This window comes from Arachis hypogaea, chromosome 5 (genome assembly GCF_003086295.3).
Source record: "Arachis hypogaea cultivar Tifrunner chromosome 5, arahy.Tifrunner.gnm2.J5K5, whole genome shotgun sequence".
Lineage (NCBI taxonomy): Eukaryota > Viridiplantae > Streptophyta > Magnoliopsida > Fabales > Fabaceae > Arachis > Arachis hypogaea.
The window spans coordinates 2,448,494-2,462,874 of NC_092040.1; the positions used below are offsets into that span (position 1 = coordinate 2,448,494).

Genomic DNA, 14,381 nt, shown 5'->3' on the forward strand with positions numbered 1-14,381 from the left:
GAGAAATATCTTAGTAACAATATATTGTTGAGAGCCATTTTTAAAGTTAAAATCATTTACTTTGACTTTTAATATAAGTGTGAGGTTGTATAAATTCATCAATTGAGATGATGCTTTAGTGTCATTGGTAACTTGGAGTGTAATTAAATTTGAGCCAATTGTGTCCAATAAATTTTTTTTTATTAAATAGCACAAAAATTATTGTAGCACTTTATTTGTAACTTTTAATTTAATTTTAAATATGTAATAACTATTGAGTTAGTAATTTATAATTTGATGAAATTTTGTATGATAAGTATAATTTGATGGAATTTAATAGATTTTTTATAGTTTGAATTTATAATAATTTTTTATGTTGTAGCACAAAACGTTATTTCTGGTATTTATTTTGTAGATTGTTCTTTGACATTTACTTGTTTTTCTTCTCTTAGTGCATATAAATTTTCGATGACATCTATAATAAAAAGAATAATTTTTTATGTTGTAGCACGAAAATTTTATTTTTCGTATTTTTTGTAGATTTTTCTTTGATATTTACTTGTTTTTCTTCTCCTAGTGCATACATATTTTGAATGACATCTATAATAATAAAAATAAAAAATTTTAGAATATTTATTGGCTTGTGTGTGCCTCTATATATATATATATATATTGAATAAGTTATTTTTAATAAGAATAATTTAAATAGTATAAAGTAAAAATATCTATTAATAGTTTGTTAAATCTATTCTATCACATAATTTTTCGAGTGATACAAACTCAAAATAGTATTAGAAAATAGTAAAAATAATAAGCTTTTTTTGTAAATTTGTTTTAAAAATATAATAAATATTATTATTTTGTAATCATCTAATAAAATCATTTCTAAGTAGATAAGCTCTTCTTTATTTGTTGGTGTAATTATTTTTTATGGGCAAATTACAAATTGTTAAAAGTCTTATGTATAGTATATAAGTAAGTCAAATAAGATAGGATTTGAATATTTTGTAACTTAAAATTTATTATGATAATAATATTATTATAACACTTTTAATGTAGATATTTATTATATTTAATTAATATTTTATATTTCTATTGAATAATAGTATGTAATAAATTAATTAATTAATTATGCATGGGAGTTATGATTTTAATTTTTTTTAATATTTTACTAAAATTAATTGGTTAATTTTTAAAGTTTTGTCAAAGTAATTAAAATTGATGATGTGGTATCATTAAAAGAAAAAATATAACTTAAATCTAATATAAAAAGAGTTGGTATTAATTTTTATATAATTTAAATAGATAGATAGGTGTTATCTTTATAAGGCTTTTAAGATTTTATTAGGTCAATGAAATTTAACAAATGATTAACAAACTATAATCAACTAGTGTCTAGAAATGGTTACAAGTGTAAGGTGCTTGTTTGTTTTAACAGTTGAAGTTCGTTAAACTCATGACCAAGGTAATAGTCAACAGATTATCTCTCCATTTATTAAGTGCCTGTGGAGATAACTATTTTTTTTTTTCACAAAATTATAACTAAATAAGTTACTAACTGTACAATTCCATAATATGTTGCAAAATAAGGATTAATGGCCGTTTAATAAACAACTCAATTAATTTTTTTTGAAAAAAAAAACTTAAAATATAAAAATAAATTATTTTATATTTAATTTTTTAATTATTAAAGTCCTTATTTAAAGAAAATGATAGATAATTTTAAAAAAATAGTTTTTTTAACTTCTTTATAAATATTTTAAATAAAATTTCGAAAAATCACAAACTAGTTTTAAGATTATACCAAATATTAATATTGTATTTTTTATAATTTAAAGATTAAAGAAAAAATAATTTTTGGACCTTCTGAAAAGGAACCTAAGTATTTAATTCTTAATAATCATAATTCTGATAGTAAAAAAATGAATTAAAAGAAGAGAAATAAAAACACTATAGAAAACATAAATAAAATCTCCTTTTTTTTGTTTGTAGTTTTCTACTTTTCTTAGTCAAGTATCTAAACAAAATAGATGGAAAAATATAACTAGATTTTCCATGCCCATAATTGGTGAAATTTCAACAAAATGATCTTCTCACAAGTCACAATAATATACCACACAAACACAGAAAAAAAAAAATTAAATTGTTATCCTTTTCAAATTTCAAAAACTTCCCCAGTTCTCCTCTTCCGTTTCAGAACTCCATAACTGCAGCTACTACCTTCTTCTGTTATTTTCAGCTTCTACTCTCTGCAGCTCCATTCTCCATTCTACATGTGATTCAATTTCAATTCAACCACCATGTCTCTTCTCAGCAGATTCTTCTACAAGCGTCCCCCTGATGGATTACTCGAATTCATCGACCGAGTCTACGGTAACAAAAAAAAAAAAAAACCGAAATTTTCATCATTCCCATTTTTTTATTCCTAAAATTTTCCCTCGTTTTCCTCCTCAAGATTCTTTTTTTTTTTAATTTTATTTTTATGAATATTGTGCAGTTTTCGATTCGTGTTTTTCCACCGAAGTGTTGCCCGAAGGAATGTACCAGCTGCACCTCCACGAGATCATCACGGAGCTCCATGAGGAGTTTCCAGAATCTTCTTTCCTCGCATTCAACTTCCGCGACGGCGAGAGGCGCAGCCAATTCGCTGAATTTCTCACAGAATACGATGTTGTCGTCATGGATTACCCAAAGCAGTACGAGGGTGTTCCAATTTTGCCCCTTTCTCTTGTTCAGCACTTTCTTAGAGTCTGTGATAGTTGGTTAAACTTAGGGAACCATCAAAATGTGATTTTGTTTCACTGTGAAAGAGGGGGCTGGCCCCTACTTGCATTTCTACTAGCTAGTTTACTTGTCTTTAGGAAAGTTCATAGTGGTGAAAAAAGGGCGCTTGAGATGGTTCATAGGGAGGCACCAAAGGGTTTGTTGCAGCTTTTGTCGCCTTTGAACCCTTTGCCCTCTCAGCTTCGATACATTCAGTATGTGGCGAGGCGGAATATTTCACCGGGGTGGCCGCCTCCGGAGCGAGCACTGTCGCTGGATTGTCTCATTTTGAGGGCAATTCCTGGCTTTGATTTGCAGAATGGGTGTAGGCCGATGATTAGGATATTTGGTAGGAACTTGCTCAGCAAGGATGGGCTTTCCACTCAGATGATATATTCAATGCATAAGAAGAAGAAGAGCTTGCGGCATTACCGCCAGGTTCTGTGTGGAGTTGTTTTGTTTGCTTGATTGATTTGTTTTGCATTTTTGGCTGATTTTTTGTTGTATTAAATTTGTGTTGCTGTTAATTGATGTTAGGCTGTGTTCTGTGTTGACTTTTTTATTATCAGGCAGACTGCGATGTGATTAAGATTGATATTCAGTGTTTAGTTCAAGGAGATGTGGTGTTAGAGTGCGTTCATTTGGATTTGGATCCAGAAAGGGAGGTGATGATGTTTCGTGTAATGTTTAATACGGCATTTATTCGGTCCAACATATTGATGCTGAATGCTGATAACTTGGACATTCTTTGGGATTCAAAGGATCGGTATCCAAAAGGCTTCAGGGCTGAGGTGAGTGCTTTTTATAGTTTAGGATTGTATGGAAAACTAAGACTTCGATTACTTGTGGATGGCTGAGTTTTTCTTTCTAGTGAGGGTACCTGTTATTATCCTGACAATTTAGAACTTCTCGAATTTAGGTTTTGTTTGGAGAGGTAGAAAATGTAAGTCCTCAACGGGCTCCCACAACCATGCTAAATGGTGAGGAGAAAGGTGGATTGCCCATTGAAGCGTTTTCACGGGTTCAAGAACTGTTTAGTGGCGTAGATTGGGTTGATAGTGGTGATGCTGCTGCTGTCTGGCTTCTTAAACAATTAACTGTCCTAAATGATGTCAAAGAGTTTTCAAGATTGCAAGGAAAAGGAAGTTGGTATTCATCGCCTGCTGACTCCGACGAGGAAAATAATGAATCAAGCACTGCTGATAGTTCGGATGAGGCCTTTGATGTTCCCAGGTTGTCTTCTGATACTCCAAAATTATTGACACCTGACATCCCTGATTCAATCCATTTAGCTTTTGAGAATCATGGTGGTAATCATGAAAATCGCGATTCAGCAACACCTGATCAGTCATTGACAGATAATGGACCCTCAATTTGTCATGTTCCAAGCAATGAATATTCTCCTTGTTCATCTCCATCATCACCGTTATCAGTTCCTGCTACACAACCTTTGGTTCCAACTCCAGCACAAGCCCCTCATCCTCCACCTCCACCTCCACCAATGTCTAGTGAGCATGATCCAGTAACTTCAGCCCCACCACCACCACCACCTCCTCCACCTACTCCTCCAGTACTTGCAAGAACAGGTTCAGCCCCACCTCCACCCCCTCCACCTCCTCCAATACCAGCAAGAACAGGTTCTGCTCCACCACCTCCAACCCCTCCACCTCCTCCAATATCTGCAAGGACAGGTTCTGCTCTGCCAACTCCACCTCCACCTCCTCCAATACCTGCAAGAACAGGTTCAGCACCACCACCTCCACCTCCAATACCTGCAAAAACAGGTTCAGCACCACCACCTCCACCTCCACCACCCCCACTACCTGCAAAAACAGGTTCAGCACCACCACCTCCACCTCCACCACCCCCACTACCTGCAAGAGTAGGTTCTGCCCCACCACCTCAACCTCCACCTCCTCCAGCACCAATAAGAACAGGTTCATCCCCATCGCCTCCGCCTCCACCTCCTCCACTGCCTACAAGAACAGGTTCTGCCCCACCACCTCCACCCCCTCTACCACCTGTAAGAGCAATTACTGCCCCACCTGCTCCACCTCCTCCTCCTCCTTCAGCACCTACACCTAGACGAGCAGGTTCAACCCCACCAGCTCCACCTCCACCTCCACCACCTCCAGGACGAGCAAGTTCAACTCCACCACCTGCCCCTCCCCCTCCGCCAGGACCTGTGCGAACAAGTTTAACATCAGCCCCACCACCGCCACCTCCACCCCCTCCAGGGTCTGTACGAAAAGGTCCTGGTCCACCACCTCCACCTCCACCTCCAGGTGTTCGAACAGTTTCAGCCCCACCAGCTGCACCAAAGCCTCCAAATGCTCCTCCTCCCCCAATTGGTCGTAGTGGAACACCTGTACCTCCTCCACCTCCTGCAGGCAGGGCCTCTAGTGTGCCACCACCACCTGGCAAAGGTTCTTTAGCACCAGCAAGTCTTGGAAGAGGCCGAGGTACTGGTGCAACTGTTAATGCACCTAAGAAAACTATGTTGAAGCCCCTTCATTGGGTGAAAGTTGCCCGAGCAGCACAAGGGAGTTTATGGGCTGATTCACAAAAGCAAGATAATGAATCAAGGTAGTGATTACCGAATTAGTATTTTCATTCTAATATTACAGTAAGTTTCCTTGTAATTATCCCATAAAATACGTCGGAGTTGTCATTTTATGAAAACTCTTTCCTTTTGTAATTTTTGCACTATGGTTGGGCAATTGGGCCTTTTGTTAGAATTTCCTGTCTTCTCCACCCACCTAACTTTCTTTCGACAGGACCTAGGATGGGTGGGATGCTATTTCAATTTAGCACTTCTGATTCAAATCATAAAACTTTGTGTTAGGGCCCCTGAAATAGATATATCAGAACTTGAGAGCCTGTTTTCAGCAGCATCTGCTTCTGATGGGAGCAATGCTAAAGTTGGAGGTCGGCGCGGTTCTAATATCAACAAACCCGAGAAAGTACAACTGGTAAGCAATTTCTCTAGTGGCATAAATTTGTTTAACAACCTGTTGCTTAAGGGTTCATATGCCTGTTCATAATTAGAGTACTCTTGAATGGGACTGGTACCCAAGAGATAATAAACATCAATAAAAACTCTACAGAGAGACTTTGTCTATTCTCTCCAATTGCATTGTAAATGAAGAAGCAAAATAAGATGGGAAAAGTATAATGAATGCTAAAAAGAATTTTTTTTATTTGGATTAATATGTAGTTTTTTGACAAACAAATATTCCATATTGCAGTTTGCTCTATGAGTATGATTGTGTGCTCTGGAAATCTAATGCAAATACTTCGTCTTCTTTTTTTTTTTTCCTTTCAATTTTTGTCTAGTGTATGTTATCAATTGAACAAGGGCTAATATATCCTTTTTCTTTATCCCCTCCTCCAGATTGACTTGCGTAGAGCATATAATTGTGAAATAATGCTCTCCAAAATCAAAATTCCTTTGCCAGATATGCTTGTAAGTTTCTCTATCGTTTTGTTCAATTGCTTGGTTGTCTTTTTTTTTGTTAGGGCACTTTTCATTTGGATATAGCTTGATTGAGGGCATTAGTTTTCATGTTTGCTCTAACATTTGTCATTTTTTGTTATTTGGGTTTCAGAATGCTGTTCTAGCATTGGATTCTTCTGTTCTGGATATTGATCAGGTTGAGAATCTCATCAAATTCTGTCCCACCAAGGAAGAGATGGAGATGTTGAAGGTACACCACTCTTCTACTCTCGTGTGCATTAACTTATCAAAAATTGTCTGAACTGTAAAGTATAACTTCATGTAATGCATATGATTTGGTATTTCTATGAATTGTATCTTGGCTGCAAATATCTTCATTTGCTTAATATACTCAATTCCAGGTAAAAAATCTTGAATCATATCACTGTTACTTGCATAGATGGACTTTCCCATTTTTGCTTCATTTAGGCCATATGCATATTTGTGCATCCTCTTAACCTTAGTTCATTTTTTTTAGGGTTTCGAAATTCACACTTTGTGTTTGCTAATGGTTAGGTGTCTTTGATAATATATATATATATATATATATATATATATATATATATATATATATATATATATATATATATGCATGAACAGTTTCAGATTAAACCTTTTAAGTAAACTGGAAATCTTCCCAATGGCACATTAAAAAACAACAAATTGCTCAAAAATTAAATGTAAAAAGTTTCTAATATTTGTATGACATGCTTCCTTGTTTAATATGGAAAAGGAACTTTTTCTTTGTTCTTTCCCCAGCTGAAATATCTCTGTTTTACAGAATTATAAAGGGGACAAGGATATGCTTGGAAAATGTGAACAGGTTCTTTCTTGCTTTTTGTTCTTAACAATGAATGTTTAGTTCTTTACAATGCCTACATTAATTCTAACGAAGTTCTTATTCTGATGACCCCTATCAGTTTTTTATGGAGCTGATGAAGGTTCCACGAGTAGAATCCAAGTTAAGGGTGTTTGCTTTCAAAATCAACTTTTCTTCTCAGGTATGCTATCCAGTTTATGATTATTCTATATTGCTTTTCATTCTTAAAGACAAATTCTTCTTGCTTCTTCAGGTGAATGATTTGAGGAAAAATTTGAATACAATCAACAATGCTGCTAAAGAGGTACTGTTTAATGGCTTAGTTGGAAAAAAAAAATGAAAGAATTACCAAGCTTATACTCATGTTATTGCTTTATAATACAGGTGAAAGAATCTGTGAAATTACGCCAGATAATGCAGACTATTCTTACCTTGGGCAATGCCCTGAATCAGGGAACAGCAAGGGGTATCTATTACTCCATTCCAACTTGACTGTCTTATATTTGAGATTTGTGTTGCATCCTGGTTCAACTCAATATTTATTACAAAATTATAGTTTCAACCATGCTGATTAGATTATATTTTACGTTTTATCAATGGCAGGATCAGCAGTTGGATTCAAATTGGATAGCCTTCTCAAGTTATCTGATACTCGTGCAAGAAATAACAAAATGACTTTGATGCATTATTTGTGCAAGGTAGATATACCAAAATCTTTGAACAATATTTTGTATTATACTATGATATCTTTGACATAATTTTGCTCTGCTCCATCCATGTGAAAATATATTTATAGGAGATAATGCTAAAGAAAAAGTTCCATTTTCCTGCTGATAATGGTTCTCTCTGTAAATCTCCAGTGTTTCATACTTTGCTCCATCTATTTTGCTCAAATTTGCATTTCTTGCTTAGGATTGTGATATTTGTAAAGTAACTTGTTTGCGTTCCTTCCTTCACACATGACAAATCATAATTCCCTGTTTGGTTGGCCACTGTTGCTTTTTTGTTATGATATCTTACAATGTTTTGTTCTTATCTCACTAGCTTCTTGCTGAGAAAATGCCAGAATTGCTAGATTTTGACAAAGATCTTGTCCATTTGGAAGCAGCTTCAAAGGTATTCTTTTGTCAGTAATCCTTTGTGGTTGGCTTCTTGATGATAAATCATAAATGTATTTTAATAGAACTTGGCCAATGAAGGTTACTTACTTACGAATTTATGACTTTGATGTCTAAACCTTAGATCCAACTGAAAGCATTGGCTGAAGAAATGCAAGCTGTGAGTAAAGGTTTGGAGAAGGTTGAGCAAGAACTCACTGCTTCTGAAAATGATGGTGCCATATCTACAGGATTTCGTAAGGTAAGGAATATAAAATGGCAGCTTTTACTTCTGAACTTACTGAAGAGAAAATGATAAATCTATAGGCCAAAGCCATGATTCTTCAATTACATTGTTACATGTTATCCATCTGTATGAAAACTAATGCTGTGTTCTTCACCAAAAGATTACTGCATGGTGAACAACAGCTACTTATCATGCATTTTGATCATATTTTTTATGCCTAATTAGATGGCCCATGGGAAACCTTGAAAGAGAATCAATTTTAGGTAACTTTAATTGGTCTAAGTATGATTATTCTCTTGCTCAGGTGTTGAAGAATTTTCTTGATACTGCTGAAGCCGACGTGAGGTCTCTCATATCATTGTATTCTGAAGTGGTGGGTTCTTCACTTTATTTTTTCCTGCACATCGGAAATTTTAATGAACCGTCCTAATAATCATGATTTGATACTGATAACTGGTTCTCTTTCAGGGAAGAAATGCAGATTCTTTGTCCCAGTACTTTGGGGAGGATCCAGCTAGGTGCCCTTTTGAGCAAGGTCTGACATTCTCTTTATGTATATACACATGCATAATGTCCCAGTTTTTCAACCATTCTTTTGGTTAAAAACTTTGTTTAGAAGGGCCCATGCTTTTGGATATGGTAAAAGTACTAGTGCGCGTATATTCATTCACACAGCAACTAAGTTCTTTATTTATGCTATATCATCCGTCTTTTGCAGCTTATTAAAGAAGCAAAAGCTATTTTAAAAACCCTTAATCATGTAGAAGTAGAAGGTTTTTTTTTGGGCTGAGTAATTAGAATAATAAAAATAATGCAAATGAAATATGTTGGGATTAGTTTTGCATTCAACTCTAAATTTCTAATCATGAATCTAACCCATTCAATTTAATCCCCCATTTTCAACCTAATACAAAACTGACCTCATTACAGGCGACATTTTGCGAGTGTGCTTCATATTGACGCAACGTGTCTCAACGAATTGCTTCAATGTGCCACAATGTTTTAAAAATAGAAAAGCATCTAGCAAATAACACTGTTAGTGCCCATTAAACACTCATCTTCATTTATTTATTCAAGTTGTGTTCTTTTGCAGTTACACAAATCCTTGTTGTATTCATGAAAATGTTTAACAAGTCAAGGGAAGAGAATGAGAGGCTGGCAGAAGCTGAAAAGAAGAAATTAGAGAAAGAAGCCATGAAGGAAAAGGCAGCAGCAAATAACACAAACTCCAAAAAAGAAATGGTTAGATAGATATCTATCTATCTCAACAAGCGTGAGCCATGGTTTCTTCAATTTCTACTATACCAAAATCTAAATACTGAATTTTGGACCATCCCAAATGCAATTCACTCATGTCTGCATCATGCATCACTTGGATCTGTATATTCAATGTCATAGTTCCTTCTGATCGGATCATCCAATTGCATCATCTACCCTTATGGCTTGAAGAATGAGAAACTCATCAGCAGGCTAGTGATTCCATGTAATTATAAATTTATAACACACGAATGCTAATATAGAAAATTCTTCTCTTTTTTTTAATAGGTACTATAGATAATCTTCTTTTACTTAAATGTTAGTTATATATTAATATTGTACTAAATTGTAATCTAGCTGTAGGTAAGTTTTTTTAGTTCAGAGATGTCTACCATGATACGAATTCTTGTGTATGATTCATTCCATGTTTAACATAGCTAACTAGCCATCATTTTCATTATTATATGCAAAGAAAAATGTCAAAAAACTGTCTAAGGATGCACATTATTCCAATTTTTATATTGAGCATATTTTTTACAAAATTAAAAAGAAATAAAGATTTAGGTATATTAATAAGCTTAAGGATTAATTTTATGCAAATTACTTATTGAAGGAAAAATTGCAAATCTTTCTAGCATTTCAAATCTTTGAGTTTCCTGTAGTGTACAATGTAATAATGTATACACACTACAAGAACATGCACCTAAAAAGCTTGACAAATGTAGTGTTCTATTGAAAATCAATCATGATTCATGAATGAAGAGAACAAGAGAAACTTAAAAACTTAGTCTGATCCATTAGCATTTCATGCCGGAAGGGAATCATCCTGTTTCTCGGACGCTTCTAACCTTTTCGCCTTTTCCTTCTCAAGCAAGTAAAGTCTCTCGGCTTCTGGCATTGCCTGGATGATTGTCTGCAACTTGTGATTCAACTCTTCCACCTTTTCCATAAGCCTGTCATTTGTGAACATTCCAAGAATCACAGTTCGGATGGTTTCCCAACTTTCCATGATTGGTAAAACAATGATCACAGCAGACCCAATAGTACCCCATCCTATAGCAATCACTGCCCAGAAATAGAAGTATCCTTTGCTAAACTCTCCTGTGGCCATAAACATGAACATAAGTTACAAAATGCATTCTTTTTCTAACCTTGAAATTATAGGAGACCAAATTCAAATGTGCATAACTCAAAATTAGTTACCTGCTGGTAGGGAGAGAATAGGCCAAAGTATAACTATCAAAACAGTGAAACCAACACCACACTTCACTATCCATGATTTTGCTCTTACTAACTTCTCTTCATTAAACTCTTCTGCTGGCAATTCAGTCTTTTCCTTTTCAACCACTGTGATTTGCTTAGTGCTACTCCAATCATAGTTCTGAGGCCAAAGCATGCTGCAAACACCATGAACACCTCCTCCAATCAGAATAGAAACAAGGTTCCCAGCAAGCATCGGAGCATTCCTACCAGTTGTATCAAGATTTATGTGTCCATATTCTGCTTTTGTAACAGAAATCCATGTGATGATTCCCATAATGCAGCCAATTATTGTTCCAAGAATGGCACCAATTGCATTTGCTTTTCTCCATAGAAGCAAGAAAGCGATAGGAAGAACCGCTGATCCGATAAGAACTCCCATTGCAAGGTACATCCATCCTAAGGAAACTCCAGCTTTGTTTAGTATAACCGCGAGCAGCCCCATGAAACAACCAAATCCTAGAACAACAGACCTTGACACTTTAAGGATTTTCTTTCCACTTGCATTTGGATTTATGTAGGTACGGTAGATATCATATGTGCATAATGAAGATACTGCTATTAGTTCTGATGAACCAGCAGAGGTCACTGCCCTGATCATAAGCGCATTAAGAACATGAGAAAGTAAAACAATGATGCACAAAATATAAGTTCAAGGACTTTCAGTTTAATTGAACCTTTACACAAGTTGTATCATCAACCATTTAAAAATTCAATCTTGTAACATGCTGCAAGTGTTTCTGATCATGATCATTACTTACATAAAAAGCATGGTTAGGAGAAGAATGGATCCACCTTTCCCCATCAGAGCCACAGCAGTAGCAGGGGGAACGAGTCCACGACCTGCCTCGCTTTCATTGATTGGTAAATCAAGGGCCAAGGCCCCCAGACCCAATGATGTAGCCAAAGAAAATGGCACAGCAAACCACACCAAGCCTCCTAACAAGTAGCCTTTATGAGTTGATGAAGGTCTTGCAGCAATGGCACTCACCCAATACCCCTAAACATACAAAAGGAGCATAAGTTACAACCATGAATGTGAAAAGCTAACTTTCATGATTGCATTACATGTAGAAATGAAACAAATTGAAGATGGAAAGACACCTATCTTAAGTCATGCTTACATTGTCAACAAAGACAGTGCCAAAGTTACCAACTATGTTTATAATCCCAAAAACTAGGCCTCCTGAACTCAACATTGTTAGGTAAGATCCTCTGTGATTCCCACTCACAGGACCACAAGCTTGTCCATGGTGTGATATAGGATCCTGACATGTTCTTGATTTGCTAGCAACCTCGAGCAGGCGATTGTAAACAACACTTGGGCTACCAAGCTCACTACTCGCCGTATAGACAAGGTAGACAAAAAGCACCAAAACAATGTGCACTGAAAACAAATAGATGCTGGATTAATCGGAGTCTCAGAAACCGGTGGCAAAGATTAACAAAAATTTTAGTAGAAACCTATGACAGAATGTATATAGCTTGCCAAGAATGTGGCTTTGAGTCCACCAGCTAGTGTATAGACAATGACTCCAAGGGGTATTAGGAAGCTTGCAGCATAAATGTTCACTCCAGTTAATGCATTTACAACGGCCGAACCACCGAGGAGCAACATTGCCGTTACAATTATATTTGTCAAGAAGCAGAAAAAGAGGAACACAATGTGTGCTGCAGTGCCCCAACTGAGAGGTAAAGAAACTTTGTTATCAAATCAGTGCTAAAAAAGTTGCAGTTAAGAATGGAGTGAATTATCAAAGTTGCTCTTGAAACATCACTTGGCTTAGCAAGACTTAGAGAGTAACAACTACTTGTTCATCCAAATTCTAAAAACAATTGTAGCAACAAGAAATTTAGCTCTAGAAAAACTTGATAATTTATACAAGAAAGTTTGATATGACTTCACTTTGTTTATGCAAACCAAGATACATACCGGGCTTTGACAATTTCGCAGACTGTATGAGCATGAGGAGCCTTTCTTTTAATCTCTATAGCCATTACTCCAAACAACAATACCTGTTCATGTTCAATGCATCATATCAAATCTCAGGCTTACTTCACTTTCCAAATTCCAAAATTTAGGAGGACTGAAACTTGAAAAAGAAGAAAATAAAAAAACAGCAGCATGCAGAGGAGATATTTAATGTAATATAAGATTCATGCCTGGATTGTTGCTCCACTAGCATACCAGAAAGGACCACTGACCCCATATTCCCAAGCAACATTTGAGCTTTGCAAGATTGTAGCAGCCCATGTCCACTACACCACCAATTCATAGCAATTAACAAAACATATGTGAACAAGAAAATTGAACTACAGATTCATCAATCTGTGCAAACTTCAAAGGCTATTTTAAATTCATAGTTTTCTGCCTAATATAAGCGTTGGATCCAATAGAAATGATTACCTGTGAAACAATGACACTAGCAATGAGTCCTGTCTTAACACTTCTTCCTGCAGTATTGAACCATTCCGAGGTGTGGCGAGACCCAACATATCTCTTCTCCAACCATACCTGATCCATAAGAATCAAAGTTTCTATCAATAATTTCAGCTTGATGGAAAATTATAGAAACTAAAAGGTCATGTTAATAATTTTCTACGAGTTAAGTCCCAAAGTGGTTTTCCAGAATTGGCCACCAAAATAGTCCTGAGATTCCAATGGCACCAAGTACGTCCTAGGTTAAAAAAAATGCACCATGTTAGTCCTCGGCCTTTTGCCAATCTCAGCGACGTAATTGGCGCAATTGAAATTTCAGAGACTATTTTAGTACATAAAAGGCAATTTCAACGACCATTTTTGAGGCTCTAGTGTATTTTCTACTATACTAACTCATAACAAGGTGAATCTAATATATCATAACATGTGCATTATTTGAAATATTACAAATACTAATAAATAAATTAAACAAACAAGATTCAATTAAGGATTGCAGACCAAGAAAGAGGTGAAAACAGCAAAGAAAGCACCAAAACCAAGAATGACAGAGTAGCCAACACCCTGATTAAGGACTGGTTTGCCTTCAAAGAAACTAGTCTGCCTCACACAGCTACCTCCATTTTCAGAATGATAGTACTTTGCAGAGAATTCAAAGGGTGGACACTGTGTTGCAGAAGCCATGAACAAAAGAAGTAGTGGATATAAAAACTAGAAACTGGTTGTGCTAATTAATTAGTTGCTATTCAAATTAAGAATAGAATATAACCCTATCCCTATGGCTATGATGCAGATACTCCATAAGTATCAATTTCTTGGAAAACTAGCAGCCCAGCTTATTTCTCTAGGTGAGTACAGAGAGGACAATAAGTCAAACTAAGAGGGTATCTCATATTTTAAGATTTTAATCAAAGGAATCTGTAGAATGGATCCAATCATGGAAACTCTTTTAGTCCAAAGTGTTGAATTTTGTTACACTATAGATATTTTGTCTGATTGGATAGGAAACTAATAAGTTAACATAT

The 14,381-nt window shown here is 35.6% G+C and overlaps 2 protein-coding genes across 6 annotated transcripts; one reads left to right on the forward strand and one right to left on the reverse strand.

Moving 5' to 3' along the window:
• The first annotated feature begins 1,936 nt into the window (after nt 1-1,936).
• On the forward strand, nt 1,937-10,122 carry LOC112800146 (formin-like protein 14). Its single transcript, XM_025842254.3, has 17 exons — nt 1,937-2,352; nt 2,477-3,180; nt 3,312-3,533; nt 3,662-5,328; nt 5,588-5,714; nt 6,137-6,208; nt 6,351-6,449; nt 7,020-7,061; nt 7,159-7,239; nt 7,312-7,362; nt 7,443-7,524; nt 7,662-7,756; nt 8,103-8,174; nt 8,301-8,417; nt 8,707-8,775; nt 8,871-8,937; nt 9,496-10,122. Exons 1-17 carry the CDS (start codon nt 2,280-2,282, stop codon nt 9,651-9,653), a joined length of 3,798 nt encoding a protein of 1,265 aa, XP_025698039.1. The 5' UTR covers nt 1,937-2,279; the 3' UTR covers nt 9,654-10,122.
• Nucleotides 9,443-14,381, reverse strand: LOC112800148 (urea-proton symporter DUR3-like). Of its 5 annotated transcripts, none has more exons than XM_072196238.1 (10): nt 13,858-14,379; nt 13,327-13,434; nt 13,083-13,178; nt 12,853-12,935; nt 12,384-12,604; nt 12,044-12,306; nt 11,681-11,919; nt 10,863-11,512; nt 10,508-10,760; nt 9,443-9,844 (listed from the first exon to the last, which is right to left on the reverse strand). In XM_072196238.1, exons 1-10 carry the CDS (start codon nt 14,038-14,040, stop codon nt 9,829-9,831), a joined length of 2,112 nt encoding a protein of 703 aa, XP_072052339.1. In that variant the 5' UTR covers nt 14,041-14,379; the 3' UTR covers nt 9,443-9,828. The 5 variants fall into 5 exon arrangements, with proteins under 5 accessions (XP_072052339.1, XP_072052342.1, XP_072052341.1 ...); XM_072196241.1 differs by having other exon boundaries at nt 13,523-14,377; XM_072196240.1 differs by lacking the exon at nt 9,443-9,844 and adding an exon at nt 13,523-13,597 and having other exon boundaries at nt 10,267-10,760; nt 13,858-14,360.

Bases quoted from the DNA above. Each gene is read 5' to 3' on its own strand.
- LOC112800146 (XM_025842254.3), top strand. From the start codon at position 2,280: ATGTCTCTTCTCAGCAGATTCTTCTACAAGCGTCCCCCTGATGGATTA. The intron at 6,209-6,350 runs GTAAGTTTCTCT...TTTGGGTTTCAG, and splicing joins TTCCTTTGCCAGATATGCTT to AATGCTGTTCTAGCATTGGA. The intron at 6,450-7,019 runs GTACACCACTCT...TCTGTTTTACAG, and splicing joins AAGAGATGGAGATGTTGAAG to AATTATAAAGGGGACAAGGA.
- LOC112800148 (XM_025842255.3), bottom strand. From the start codon at position 14,040: ATGGCTTCTGCAACACAGTGTCCACCCTTTGAATTCTCTGCAAAGTAC. The intron at 12,307-12,383 runs GTTTCTACTAAA...ATTTGTTTTCAG, and splicing joins CTATATACATTCTGTCATAG to TGCACATTGTTTTGGTGCTT. The intron at 11,920-12,043 runs GTAAGCATGACT...TTGTATGTTTAG, and splicing joins GCACTGTCTTTGTTGACAAT to GGGTATTGGGTGAGTGCCAT.